This window comes from Pseudoliparis swirei, chromosome 12 (assembly GCF_029220125.1).
Source record: "Pseudoliparis swirei isolate HS2019 ecotype Mariana Trench chromosome 12, NWPU_hadal_v1, whole genome shotgun sequence".
Lineage (NCBI taxonomy): Eukaryota > Metazoa > Chordata > Actinopteri > Perciformes > Liparidae > Pseudoliparis > Pseudoliparis swirei.
In genome coordinates, this window is record NC_079399.1 from 6,306,054 (window position 1) to 6,321,430 (window position 15,377).

General features: G+C 45.5%; 1 protein-coding gene across 1 annotated transcript; it reads left to right on the top strand.

Moving 5' to 3' along the window:
- The first annotated feature begins 936 nt into the window (after positions 1 to 936).
- rnf217 (ring finger protein 217) lies at positions 937 to 12,152 on the top strand. Its single transcript, XM_056428611.1, is given in 8 exon segments — positions 937 to 1,969; positions 7,081 to 7,302; positions 7,442 to 7,606; positions 8,802 to 8,899; positions 9,015 to 9,118; positions 10,404 to 10,475; positions 11,141 to 11,165; positions 11,167 to 12,152. Coding segments are annotated over 8 exon segments (1,743 nt in total). The 5' UTR covers positions 937 to 964; the 3' UTR covers positions 11,219 to 12,152.
- The last annotated feature ends 3,225 nt before the right edge of the window (positions 12,153 to 15,377 follow it).

The following is a 15,377-nucleotide window of genomic DNA, read 5'->3' on the forward strand; positions in this document are numbered from 1 at the left end:
AACAACCCATTTTACAGGCGCCCCAGTTAGGTTTATTGGAAAGTTGTGCCTACTTTCATTCTTAGCCTCACTTTCCCTGTCATAGCGGAAGGCCTCCTGGTTCTGGGTGATTTAAGGAGGAGGTGAATGGTGTCTGGGATGCAGTGAAAAGTAAGAGGTCTACAACCCGTGAAGAAACTAAATGGAGACTGGCGTTGGCCTACAAATAGTGACGGAGTCATCGTTCATTCCATGTGTTCCACATGTGCATCTTCTGCCACGACAAGTCAAAATGTGGCTTTGAGAAACTCCCATTGGCAGGAAAAGATTGGCACCAAAAAATTGGCAGCAGCGATTGAAGAATTTCGTATCGACATGAGATGTGCCACATCAACACTCGATGAGTGTTACAACTGTTGCGGTGTGTGTGTGTGTGTGTGTGTGTCAGTATGCTATACATTTTGAGGAGTGTCAGGTTGTTCAAATGATGACTGGTTAATTGTAAAAAAATAAGATTTTTTTTTTGTCACAAGGCACAAAATAAAATTTAAATAACAGCTGGATTGAAATGAAAATGCACACACATCCCATCCTCTCAGTGGATGCGTGTGTGTGTGTGACATGTTAGAAAATAAGGAATTAAATTACTTTTCAAAACATGGGTTTTAAGATCAGGTGATAACAGACAAACAGATGACAGTGGTGTTATATTTATAGTTATATAGCAGGATCCACTAAATATCCACTAAATATACAATATATATACAAATATATGTAGTTCTCTATTTCTCTCCCAAGTAGAGCTGGGGGCGGGGCCTCCGCCACTAGGCTTCCCGTCGGCCTATCGCTGCTCTCCTCCATGCTGACGTCAGCACCCGGAAGCGCCGAGCTGGCCGCTTTGTTTTGTTTTGGTGTGGCAGCATTTGGATGAGAGGCCGACGGCGACGGCGGCGGACCGTCCCGGGGGAAGAGAACCGCTCACTAAATGGGGAGAGCACTCTCGGGGATGGACGATGACGAACCGATAGCCGACGCCTGTATTATGCCGAGTTTAATGAGCAGTCTCGAGGATGGGAGAGGGAAACTGTCCCGCAACCCGCGGACAGAAACTTCCTTCGTGGACTGCAAACTTGAACCGTCGGTCAGAGATTTGAGTCGCCGCGTCACCCGGTCGAACTCCCGGTTGTCGCTCGACGGAGGTGAGCGGTACTCGGAGGAGAGAGGCGGCGGCGGCGAGGCGAAGGATGCGAAGGGCAACAACAACAACAACAACTGCAACGGCGGAGGAGAGAGGAGGAGGAGGGCGAGTGCTGTCGAGATTTTGAGGAGGAATTTCGGCGTTTCGAGGTCCCCGTCCTTGTGTTTCAATACGAGCAGTCGGATGCAGCGCGGCGCCGAGCTGGAGCCCCGCGAAGCCAACGGCCACAGCGACGTTTCTAACGGTCGCGCAACAGAAGCTGGCGAATGTAAAAAGTTGGAGCGAGAAACGGGCGACGCGGGGACTAAAAACGAGCCCACCGCGAGCGACTCGACCGCTTCTGATGCGAAGGGAGTCGAGCGCGTCGCCGTTACGAGTCGGCGAAGTTCGACGCGCGACGGTGACGCCGACGCGGTCGCTTTGGACGAGTCTCTTAACGGCAAAGAGCACGTCTACTGCACCGTGTATTGTATCGAGAGCGAAAGTCGCCGAAAAAAAGACGTTGAAATCACGGACGATGAAGCGGTGGCGTCGGACGCACCGGACGTGGCGTTGGACTCGGAGGCGGGACGGGAAGCTGCTCCGAGTCCCGAACCCGCGGCTCTGTACACGCTGGACGACCTCGTGGATCCTCTCGGCGACGTGGCCCGTCGGCCGTCCGCGCGGCAGGCCGGTGCTGAGACTGCGACGCAGAGTTGCCGGGTGTGCCTGGAAGAGAAAACCATCGCACCCTTGCCGTGCTGCAGGAAGGCCGTGTGCGACGAGTGTCTGAAGCTCTACGTCAGCTCCCAGGTTGGTGAGGGGGGTTGTTTAGTGCAGCAGGGTGTCACGGTGCTGAACCGGATCCAGGGCATTGCAGGGTTAGTCAGCAGCTGGTTGAAGTGTCCTTGAGCAGCAACAACAACAACAATATTCACAATAGTGACACTTTCTTAACTGTTATGTTTGTCTCTTTGTCTTGGGAGACATTCTGGCAACTGTTATAAAATACCTGGAGCTGGCTGGCATTGAGCAATCTGACCCCCACACTTTTCGATCAAAGGTCTAACTGAGCTCTCTGTTTCATTAAATTGTTCTTCAAATGTTACAGGGAAACAAACATCCCGGCGTCTCCTCTAAAGTTGGGTTGTTTTTTTACAGAAAAGCTGACATGGTGCACCATTATTGAAGGAAAATGTCACCATCAGATGCTCTACTTGTGCTTTGTTCACCAACGTCCACGTGTGTCCTTCAGCACGGCTCATCTCCTCCATTGTTTCCCTCACTATTACCATGTTATAAGAAATCCCAGCAGTGCTCCATACATGGAGAGAGCAGCACCATAAGTAAAGTAATTCATTAACTCAGCTATAATAGGTCACATTAAGGACACAGGGTATCAGCTATAATGCATTATGTTGCATCTAGTGGTGCAACGGATCATAAAACTCATAAAAGTGACGATCCATATTGTTGTTTGATCATAGCTGCTGCTCTATAAGGTGAAAATGTCCCGGCAAATTATTTCTACTACTCTGAAGTCTTTAACACTCCTGTTACCTTTCGGGTCAATTTGACCCCATTCATGTTTAATGTCGGTGTTCTTTGGGGTCAATTTGACCCCAGGCTGTTTTTCACTGTGTCAAACATCGAAGAAATATCAACTTTTTTATATATTTAAAGGGCTATTTAGGTAGTCAACAAACAAACATAAAGTACCTCACACTCAAATTTGGGAAACAATATTAATTCTAATAATTTTCTGGAGGTTTTAATTGCTGGGGTCAAATTGACCCCGAGGGTCAAATATGTTAGTAAATGTGAACTTAACAGTAAACAATACTCCATCTTACATGTTATCCTTTTACTTTACTTGTTTTATATCTCTCATAAAAACACACAATTTAAATAAGGAAATTCCAAATTGTGTAATCGATTAATGAAAATATTGTTCATTATTTTTTTCCATAATGTATTATAAGCTTCTTAGAGCTCCCACAGTACAAAGACATGCAGCTCAGGTGCATTGGAGGCTCCAAATTGGCCGTAGGTGTGAATGTGAGCGTGAAGGTCCCCGGTTCGATTCCCGCTCTCCCCATAGCTGCATGTCGTAGTGTCCTTGAGCAAGGCACTGAACCCCCCAGTTGCTCCCCGGGCGCTTCACTCTCGCCCGCTGCTCCTTAATAACGAAGGATGGCTCAAATGCAGAGAAGAATTTCCCCACTGGGATCAATAAATTGTACATTATCATTACATTATTATAGATTGGTTGTGAGTCTCTGTGCCCTGAGACAGACCGCCTTCGCCCCAAAGCCAGCTGGGATCGGCTCCAGCCTCCCGCCACCCTCAAGAGGATAAGCGGTTTGGGATAATGGAACGGATGGAATCTTCTTCGAGCGTGTTAGGAAAGTTAATTTAATGTTTTCTACTATCTTGACCGTGAGTCTAAAATATAAGTTTGATCATTACTCTTTAATATATATTTTATACTGCCTTGAACAACTTCATGTATTCAAGTTTATCACACCGACGCTACATTTTTACGGGACTACATGTGAACACACCGCGATCCCGTTAGAGCCTGAACGCATCGCGGTGTAACTGAACTCAACCTCCTGTCAGTTTAGGGGCGATCCGAACTTTAGTTTATTTCGATAAGCAAAATATACACAAATCAAAATTCAACAAAAGAAGAAAGTGGCTGACCGAACGGGTCGAGGTGTCAGGTTCTTGTGACGGGGTGAGGCTCAGGCGCAGAGTGACAGGCTGGACGCTATATAAATAACAAAAAAAAGCACTCTTTAATGAGGCAAAACAGTTTACAAAAAAACAAGGTCCAAAAGGGGCAGGCAGAGAATCCAGGTTCGGGGCAGGCCGGGTCAACAAGCAGAATCAGGAACACGGACAGGACGACGGGAAAAGGACACGGAACTAGAGACGACAATCCGACAGCAGACAAGGGAAAGACTGACACAATATATAGGGGGGGAAACACAGGTGTACGACATCAGACAGTAACGAGACAAGAGTGACTGAGGGCAGGTGCAGGGAATTAAACAATCAAGACAGAGGAGACACATAGGAGACACATAGGAGACACGGAACACAGGAGAAACAGAACAGGGTGTTACACGAGGCTGAAGCTATCAAGCTTATAAGTGCCCAAACCTATGATTTCACGAAAAAACTTATTTCAGAGAACCATATACATATATATACATAAACATATGAACTGATCACGGATCAGATGTTGCAAAAACTTGTGTTTAGTGAGAGCGTCTCTATATCTGCTGATGATTTACGCTCATAAATCAAGGCGTTGCATAATAGATGAGCGATGCATGAACTTCCTCTGATTCAGTGGAGCTGCCGTAACAAAAGAGGGCCTCAGCAGTGAACGGCTCGCTGCTGCTAAAGTATTTCAGGATGGATGCCTTTAAAATACTCTTCTTTTTTTTTTTATGGACCGGTACGATCCTCTGATCGTAAAGCAGCATGCGGTCCGTTTATAATTCTCGTGAGAAACAGAAATTACAATCGCAGCTCCAAGTTGCTGCTTTTTCCTGTCATCTCATGTAATCTGTTTAGATAAAAACAGTTTATCAGCGAAGGCGGACGGCATTTTGTCCGCATTCGTCTTGCTGCGATAACGACGCCCGAATAATCACACGAACGCGGAGACGAGCAACTCTGATAACGACCGAACGGAGATAAAAGGTTGTGTAAACTATCCCGCGTGGGCGACGTTTTGTATCCCGCCGATGTACCGTGCTCAAACTCACAGGAGAGGAAGCACGATGTCAGAGAGATCGGAGCGTGCACTCGTAGACGGCGCCTTGCTCCTGGGCACTCGGGCAGATGGATGCAGGAGACCACATTGCTCTGGTGGGGTGCTTATTACCTTCGCATTGAAAATTCGGAAGATTATGTTTTGATCGCCGTGTATTTATTTATTTATTTATTTATTTATTTGTATGCGTGTTACTCGCATAACTCAAAAAGTATTAAACGGAATCGCATGAAATTTGGTGGGATGATTGGTTATTATCCAGGGACCATTTGATTAGACTTTGGGATCGATCGGGTCAAAGGTCAAGGTCAAGGTCATGAAAAGGTCAAAATCTTCTTTTTACCATAGCACGGTCAATTTTTGTCCAATTGGCATGCAACTAATGCCAACATGTTCATAATTCAATGCCCAATCTTGTGATATGCGAAGGTATGCGCTCTACTGAGTGCCTGTTCTAGTGTGTTTGTGGGTTAAACCAGTAGCTTATTTTAAAAGTTAGAAGTAGGGATCTCGTATCGCGGACAATATAGAATTTATTGTGCCATAACATTTAGTGTTTAGATGTGTTTAGATTCACTGGGGAAATAAACTTCTCTACATCTTTTTCCCCCACATGCGCCACCTGTCATGGTACAAATACAGTCTTGTGAATGACTTGAAAACTGGATGCTGCTTAACTCTTTGATTCTATTAATAATAATAATGTCAAATCTGCATTCAAACGACAGAAACGGAAAGTTTCAACCAATGTGCCCATTTTTATTTCTTTATTATTTACATTTATTTAACCAGGAAAAGCCTCCATTGAGATTTAAAAAATCTCCTGTACTAGAGAGTCCTGGCCAAGACAGCAGTAGCACATTAAACACAGTTTCAGACATGCATCATAAAACAGTGACAGGCAATGAAAAATAAAAAAATTATCTATTACTTTTAGCTCACTAACATTATTATTTCAACCCAACTGCTTATCCACTACTTGGCTTTTTGGTTTTGTCGTTAAAAAAAATGCATCACAACGATTTATAATTCTTTATGGGTGTCTAGTTTATTTTTTCCCTTTGCACAAATATGCAGATATACATATATATATTTATTTATTATACATTTTTAAAAATTATTTTTATTAAACAAAGGGAAGTACACCTCGGGGTACAAATACTCCTTGTTGGGAATAACTGCGTTGAGAGTTACATCGACCCTGTGTTGTCACTCCACTCTGGACTGGAGAGGTTTCAGCTTCATCCCCATCCTGAGCTTCATTGTTTCACTGCTTTTAATCCTGTGTATTTTTACTTTGCGTTGGCTTCGGGGGGTTTTCGGCCCAGCAGTTTTAAAACACCACATGGGTGTGAGAGAGGGAGGAGGAGAGAGAGAGAGAGAGAGAGAGACACTGGCAACCTGTCCAACCAGTCTGGCAGTGTTTGTGTTGTGGCAACAATAACAACACATCACGGCACTTTATCCTTTCACAGGATACATTTTCATTATCGTGTGTGTGTGTGTGTGTGAGAGAGAGAGAGAAGTATGATATGTAATGTATCCACGGTTAGATTTGTTGAGATCTGAACACACACACACACACACACTCGTATCGCTCTGGTTTGTATTGAACACAGGTGTGAACTTAATAATGCATGACTATAGTGACATCATCAAATGGTGCACCCTGAAGCGAGAGTATCACCTCAACCCTGTGCACGTGTAATTAAAATGTCCCTAAGGGGAGAATTATTGTTTCAAGCTGGATGCTTTATGTTTATTTTGACTCCTTTTTAATTTTTTACAATTCTTTTTAATGTTTCATTAAAAAATGTCTGTGGCTCTGTGACGTAACGGTTGTTTTACTTGGGGATCAGACTGTAACTCGTGTGTGTGTGTACTTTGACGCGTATGAACTTCCACTCTCTCCGCTTCCTCCTTCAGCCTTCCCTCAGTCTACCTTCCACTTCCTCTTATCTGGGGTAGATTATTACCCGATGCCCACCAGTGGTGTGAATTCACTCCACCTGAAAAGACGGAGAGATCGACTCTCCGTCTTTTCACGTCTCTTTCACATCGTCGAACACACATTCTTTGTCTCGTTGCAACCCTTTGAAACCGTCTGAAGTCCAATGTCGGCGATGTTTCCCAGGTGCGAGTGGCCAAATCGTACATCGGCTGTCCGATCCCCGAGTGCAGCGGCTACCTGGACGAGGGGGTGGTGATCTCCCACTTGGCCAACGAGGACGTGGCCAAGTATCGCTACTTCCTGGAACTGAGTGAGCTGGACTCGAGCACCAAGCCCTGCCCCCAGTGCAGCCAGTTCACCTCCCTGAAGGGGAGCGACCCCAACCACTCGGAGCACAAGTACAAGGCAAGAGGCGGACGCGTGAGGAGAAGACACACGGGCCGATGAAAACCCCCCTTCCAGCTGGCGTCTTACGTTTTATTTTTTATTTTTTATTTTTTAAAGTAACGCGTGAGCTTTTCTTCTTCTCTCCCCCCCGCTTCAGATCCAGTGCAGCAATTGCCAGTTTGTGTGGTGCTTCAAATGCCACGCGCCGTGGCACAGCGGGGTCAAATGCCGCGACTACAGGAAAGGAGACAAGCTGCTGCGAGGCTGGGCGAGCGTCATCGAGCACGGCCAGAGAAACGCCCAGAAGTGCCCACAGTGCCGGGTGAGCACCCAGGTCGTCTGGGACGGTGGGGATAGGGGGGGGGGGGGGGGGGTGGAACTAGAACGGGCACTCGGTAGAGCGCATACCTCCACATATCACAAGATTGGGCATTGAGTTATGAACATGTTGTCATTGGTTGCATGCCAATTGGATAAAAAATTGACCGTGCTATGGTAAAAAGAAGATTTTGACCTTTTCATGACCTTGACCTTTGACCCGATCGATCCCAAAATCTAATCAAATGGTCCCCGGGTAATAACCAATCATCCCACCAAATTTCATGCGATTCGGTTTCACACTTTTTGAGTTATGCGAGTAACACGCATACAAATAAATAAATACACGGCGATCAAAACATAACCGTCCGCATTTTCAATGCGACGGTGATAAATCAACGGAGGCCGCGAGAGCAGACGACGGATCGGGGAGCTGGAGAGCAGAGGGGCGCTCCGAGTCGGAGCGCATGTCGCGGCAGCTGGACCGCGATGCGTAGAAGAAGAAAAAAAGATAACGACGCCTCCGCCAGCAGGAAGAGAAAAAAAGCCAACGTGATAGACTCCCTGGCATCTCTCCCGCGGTCATAACACGAGCCCGGGCTCATTACGACCAAGATAGTCCACGCGATTGTTCATTTGACTGTCGGGAGATGACTCGCACGAGACGTAGATGAAGCCAATTACCGGTGTGTGTGCGTGCGTGTGTGTGTGTGTGTGTGTGTGTGTGTGTGTGTGTGTGTGTGTGTGTGCGAACCGTTTGCTCGCATCTGGGCTCGTCGCCGCATCTTCTGCTCCGGGAGCCGGGGGAGCGGATCCGGTTCGACCGGGACGTCGGCAAATCGTGTGTATGTCCCGCCGCGTTTCGCTGAGAGCAGCTGGACTGAATGCCCAGTTTACGGCAAAGGCCGCTCGCCGCTGCGGCAGCCGAGCGGAGAGGGTTCATTAAGTGGACCGTGGAAGAGGTCAATAGATGCTGATTCCCTCGTGTTGCATTTTAGTGCCGCGACGACCGGGAAACTGTTCCCATCTTCCAATAAAGCGAACTGATCTCGAGTCTGGAAGGAGAATTGGGACATAACCAACAACAAAAAACAGTGAAAGAACTTCCCGCATGAAGCTCTTTATTTATATAATAATAATAGTATTTCTAGTATAGTAAATCTCTTTCTCTTTCCATCTTGCCCCTTCTCCATCTGTAGATCCATATCCAGCGTACGGAGGGATGTGACCACATGACGTGCACGCAGTGCAACACCAACTTCTGTTACCGCTGTGGAGAGCGTTACCGGCACCTACGGTTAGAATCTCGTACTCTTCTTTTTATGTGTGTTTTTTTTTTTTACTGTTATTTTCCGCCTCCTCCGCCTCTTCCTGCGTGACGATCTCATTCATGTTTAACTTCTTGTCGTCAGGTTTTTTGGGGACCATACAGCCAACCTCAGCGTGTTCGGATGCAAGTATCGCTACCTCCCGGACAAACCTCACCTGAGGCGGCTCGTCAGAGGGTCGGTCTGTGGTAAGTGTGTGTGTGTGTGTGTGTGTGGATAGAGATGTACTTTTTTAACCTCAGTTTCTCTCCATCCCATCGGCGTGACTCTGGCGAAGGCGACTTTAGTTACTCCACTATTTTGGTCCAAATTGAGATTTCTTATATTCATGGTGCCCAGAGGATGAATCCTACCGTCTCAATACTTTATGACTAAATACCTGCAACACCATTGATATTCCCATCAGCCTCCTCACTTAATTTGAATTGCTAATCGCAATTACTTCATGAATCGTGTGTGATCGCCCTGAACTGAGACGTGAACGTCGTCATTGTTCTACCTGCTGTGTCCGGCCTCAAAGAGACTTGCAGGCCCGCAGCATACAGTCGGGAATATCGAATTTGACGTTAATATATCCGCATACATTCGCACTGTGACGGCGCCGCGTCGTCTGCGCTCAGGCACGGGTTCGACGACTTCCTGGAACTTTCCAGGTCTCGCCGCACTCTCTCGACCCGCTCTTCATTCCCTGTAATCTGCTTTCATAAGTGTTTTCCTAGCACAGAGAAATGCCTGTGACCCAAAATAAATCGCAGTCGCGCTCCACTGTGGATTATAACTGTCGATTAGAGAGCGATAGAAGGAATATTCTTTGTTTCTGGCGAGCGCTTGATTAAAAAACCCTACGTCAGAATGTGCCCGCCGTCCCATCTGACGGACATTAAAACCTCCTGATTGCAGCGGCGGGGGAACACGTCCATATTAAAGTCTGCCCCCCCGAGGAAAACTTTATAACGCAGTGTGAAATCACAACATGTCCGATTACGTTCGTTCTAATGATCCTTTCACGGTTATCAAATCCGTGCAGCAGCAGCACGCCTCCGGGAAGCCGAACTCTCGACGGATTTGTTTGCCTTTGCCTTTGCCCCCCCCCCGGAGATCTGCTTAGCACTCGGCCTCCTCGCCGACGTCGTGCGTCGTGAGCAGCGGCGCGTTCAATTTTAAGCAAAAATGTATCAAAACAACACATCGATTTTGAATTGTGCAATTTGTATTCCGACTGAGAGGAACATTTATTCATTATTGATGATTATTGTTCTCCTTTCTCTCTCTCGCTCTCTCTCTCTCTCTCTCTCTCTCGCTCTCTCTCTCTCTCTCTCTCTCGCTCTCTCTCTCCCTCTCTCTCTCGCTCTCTCTCTCCCTCTCTCTCTCCTCTCTCTCTCTCGCTCTCTCTCTTGCTCTCTCGCTCTCTCTCTCTCTCTCTCGCTCTCTCTCTCTCTCTCTCTCTCGCTCCCTCTCTCTCTCTCTCTCCAGGCTCTAAGGTGCTAATAGCTCCAGTGGTCATTTTGCTGGTCGTGGTGCTCGGAGCTCTCGCACTGGTGATAGGTAACACACAATTATTTAGTGAACAGACATGTGCATGTTAATGAGAGAGAGAGAGAGAGAGAGAAAGCGCCAGAGCGAGAGAGAGAGAGGGAGAGAGGCACGTAAACAGCTAAATGGTTTGATTAAATGAAAGATATTTCCTCCCACGCAGCAAAGCAGGTCGACAGTCTGTGCCCCTTCAGAGGAACACGCGGCGCCGCCCTCAGCCCCGCGTCCTCCCGCAGAGGAGCGCCCTCCCCTTGTTCTCCGAGCGCCCTGCCAGCGTCGTGAACTCGCGCCGCCTCGGTCGAACTGTAATTAGTGTTAATCTGTTCCCCGTGTCTGTGCGTCTGACGGATGAGCCGCCGCGGGGGGGGGGGGCGGCGTTTAGCGTCATTTATTTCCCTCGTCGTTAGAATCGGTGTCGTGCTGCCGCTCGCTCTCCCTCTTTCAGCTCAATTAATTAAGAAATATGCCGAATGTGAAGGCAATGTGCCGTCGCGTGGAATAATCAAATGCGTATAGAAAACTCGTCCGAGCTTGATATTAATAGATAACTCCGGATTTACATTGCACATTAACGAGTCGCTAATTTAAATGTGTATAATTAGGAACCGACATCTTCGATCCGCCCCTCCTCCTCCTCCTCCCGCTCTCGGCCCTCATTTCCTCTCCTCTTCCTGCAGGATTGGTGGTCTTCCCGGTCTACTACGTGTAAGAGGAGGAAGAAGCAGCGAGCGCAGGGCTCCGGACGCTGGATCTGACCACGCAACACACACACACACACACACAGCTGGAAAGACGACGCCCACACGTCTCCTCTGTCCCGGGCCGACGTCTCGAGATCAACAAACCGAATTGGACCGGATGGGAAATGAACACGTGAGGTGGCGTCGAGGCTGTGATACGAGGATGTTTTGCTGCTGCCAAAAGGAACGCCGGATATATTCGAATAGAAAAAAATACAGAATAGACTCAGAAGATTGAAGTAGATTGTGGCCTGAGTGCTCTCCACGCGATGGAGGTGTTTGAATCCCCTTCAATTTCACAAGCGATTTCAACCCGAGCGCTTTCTCTCTGGCCTCGGACGCGCGACAGGAAGGGTCAGCGCGGTGGACGTCTGCAAGCGTCGCACTCCTCCGTCACGCTTTTAAACCCACGGCCGCTTTTGTTTACGGCTGCAGAAGAAGAGCGGGGGCTCGGAGCTCAGTCAGCCCGAAGCGACGACGCGTTGTTGTGGATGAAGGAAACCGTAAACGCCGACTGTTGGGAAAACGATGGGAGGAGGTCAGAGATTAATAGCGGAGGACATTTTAACTTTTGCAAAGGTTTCGTCGGTCATTTGTTCACAAAGTGCAGGATGGAAACTGAACGTAGGGCCGAGGCGCGATGGAAAAGGGAGTTCTCACAGATGCAACATCGCTGGACTTTACATTTGTTCAACGTTCATCTTTTTTTTGACAAAGCACACACTATTCAAAATAAAATGACGGGACTTTAGGGAGACGCAAAGACAACACGTTACTATTGTTGGCTGACATGGATGACCTTGACTCTGCCTCACCTCAAGTGTTTTGCTGGAAGATTTTAAAGTTGGGTCGTGTGTGTGTCCTCACCCTGAGAGTCTAGTTGTACAGGCCACGCCCACCATAGCGTAAAAAGAGATGTTCCTCTATTGCAAACACATATTCAGCACCGCTAACTGCTCAAGGAAATATTATAATATAATATATACATATAATATTTATATTATATATATACATATTATATACTATATATATTATATATAGTATATAATATATATATATTATATAGTACATAATGTATATATATATTTAATAAATATATAATATAATATGTTTATATATTATATGTATATATTATATTATATATTATATTATATATAATATATATATTATTATATTATATATATATATATTATATTATATATATATTAAAAAATAAAAAGCTGCTGTGCCGATTGTGCCAATACAAAATGCTGAATGGCGGGGCAGGCGGAGGGGACCCAGCCCCCTTTGTTGGGTTTCTTTTTTTTTTTTTTTTTTTTTAGGGGTGGCTTGTTGCAGAGGTTTTGGGTGCTGATGCTGACGGCGTGCATCAGAGTCTGCATGAAGAAATAGATGAAGATTGTAAGAATATGCATTAGATAGTGAAGCTGCTGAGGGTCAAATCGACTGAACATACAACCGGCACATGTAGATAAAAACAAGTATTTCAGTTTTTACTTTTCATTTATTTCTATGTCGTCCGGGTGGGGGTCTGCTCGAGAGCTAAACAGGGTGTTTTATTGTTTTAAAGAAATGAGGGTATCGTCATCTTGCCATGTGTGGCAGATTTACATTTGAATATTAATTACGAGGTGATCAGGTTTTATCGACGTTTTTAAGAATTGATTTCGAGAGTTTTTTTGTATCGCGTCAGATTTTAATTGAAGCGACGGCCGTCTGACTGAATCGTGACGTGGTGGATTTTAACGTACACACACACACCTCACTGGCAGGAAAACACACACACACACGCACACACACAAGGAGAGCTGCCAGCGAACAGGAGATTTTCAAGAGCTTTAGAGGTCGTCACCTGGCAGCAGCCAGCTTGCTGTCCTTCATGTATCCCTCTAGTGTGTGTGTGTGTGTGTGTAATGATAAAATGATAAACCGTTCACTGGAAACAAACGCACAGTGAAGATAAAGATCAACACACTAAGATCTTTGGTTGCAGAGGATTTCATCACCGAGTCGTCACCAGAACACGGATTTAAAGCAGGAGAAGGAGAAGCAGGAAGGATGTTCATGCATGTTGGACATCGCTGGCTTCTCTTTATCATAGGGATCCACATCTGGGAGTTCATAAATACATATATATATAAAAGTATATATATATATAAACATATATATATTTATATATATATATTTATATATACATACACATCTATATATATTTATATATACATACACATATATATTTATATATATATACACATATTTATATATATAGACATATATATATTTTTATATAGTGTATATTTATTTATATATATATATATATATTACACACTGCTTTTCAGTAGGTCCTGACTGGGTTTGAGGCTTCTCTCAGGGACTTTGTTTTCTGTGCCACAGCAGCGTTCGCCCAGAGCTGCTTAGTCGCCATGTTTTAAATCCAGCGAGGTCATCAAGTCACAAGAGGTCCAAACATCTCAGCGACACAAAGTTTCCCAGTCCGACTCGGCTGCGTTGTGGGCGTGGCTTTTGGGGTCACGGTGGGAGAAAGAAAACATGTATTTATTCTTCTATTACATCACTGAGAAATGAAAAGTTTGCGAGGTTACAAAAACATGGAAACAATCTACTTAAGAGCTCGTGCTACACTGACACGTTGAATTGCTGTTTCTGTCTAGTCTGATTGAAAGACGACTGGGGTTTGTACTTTTACATTATTTTTTACCACAGATATGCATCAGCCGAGGGGGAATAGTTTCATTTACGTTGGCTACATATTTATATTTTGTTACTATTTCCACTTCAGCATTTTTGCCAGAATCGTTGCCCCGCAGTTTATCTTTCATCCTGATGTTTTATTAGCCTAAAAATGGAACATATGGCATCTTTGGTAGTCCGTGAATCACTCGCATCATTGATCAAGTCCCTCTCGGGCGCGTGGCGCTACAGGTCGGCGGATATCTTGAGATATGGATTTGCTCTCCCTGGTCACGCCGAGAAGAGGAATGTCGAGGATCGATAACAGGATGCTCTGTGTGCCGCTCGCGTCGGATTTATGTCACGTTACATGTACAAGTGTGTTGATCTAGGACGCCATCGTTGTTTTGTGTTGTTGTTGTTGTTGTTGTACGAAGTTGCGCAATATCAATTAATTCAGTGACGGAGTGAGAGTTATTTTTGACCACGGTTTTTTCTTTGCTGGGGGAGCGTATCGGCTGGCTGATACCCCCCCCCCCCCTTTTCTTCCTCTCTTCGTCTTGTGTTGCGATCCCAGTGGTGTGGACATAAATATGCAATAGTGCCTTCGCAGCCATTATAGTTCAGGGTGTGCCAACCTGTGGTTCACGGCCCCCTGCGTGACTCCAAAGATGATGTGTTCGGACAGCCAACGCAACGTGTAATAAATCACAATGCGAGGCTCCTTAATGTATGAGAAACGACTGAATAATAATTATATATATATATATAATTATTATTCTTTTATTATATATATATGTAATTATTATTCAGTATATATATAAATATATGTGTGTTACCCCAACACTGGGCAATGTGCAGTGCAATCAGGCCCTTTATTAGGAATGTGTTTTTAAATAGCTGAACATGTTACGTAACCATCACACAGGTCCGTAAGCTACTTCCCAAATACTCATTTTGCACAAGTTTAACTGTCACTTTATTTTGGCCGACACAAAACCGGTCAGATTAAAAAAACGAGCGGCACGTTTCAGCATCTGGACACGCAAACAAACGCTTTGTGTCGACTCGCCACTTTGTTTTCAAAGAAATGTGTTTGACTTGATAACTTGATTCTTCCACCTGATGCCTCCGTTAAAACATGCCTGCTGATATACTTATTATTATTATTATTAGTGCTCACATAGCCACAAATGTGTTCATCTGAGGAAGAATAAAGTAAACGGTCAAATGGCAAAATGTTGTGTCCGACTTGGTTTGTCTGATTCTTCTTCTATTCCTTCTTCTTCTTCTTCTTCTTCTCCTTCTACGTCTTCTTCCTCTTCCTCTTCCTCCCCCTCCACCACTGCTGTGACTTCAGCTTTGTGTCAGCAGGGGTCAGAAGTGCACCGCGGCTGCCTGGATGGTCAGAAGAGGCCGAATGAACCACAGTGTTCATCAAGATTACTTTGAGGATTACTATTACAAATACATTGTGAGTTAA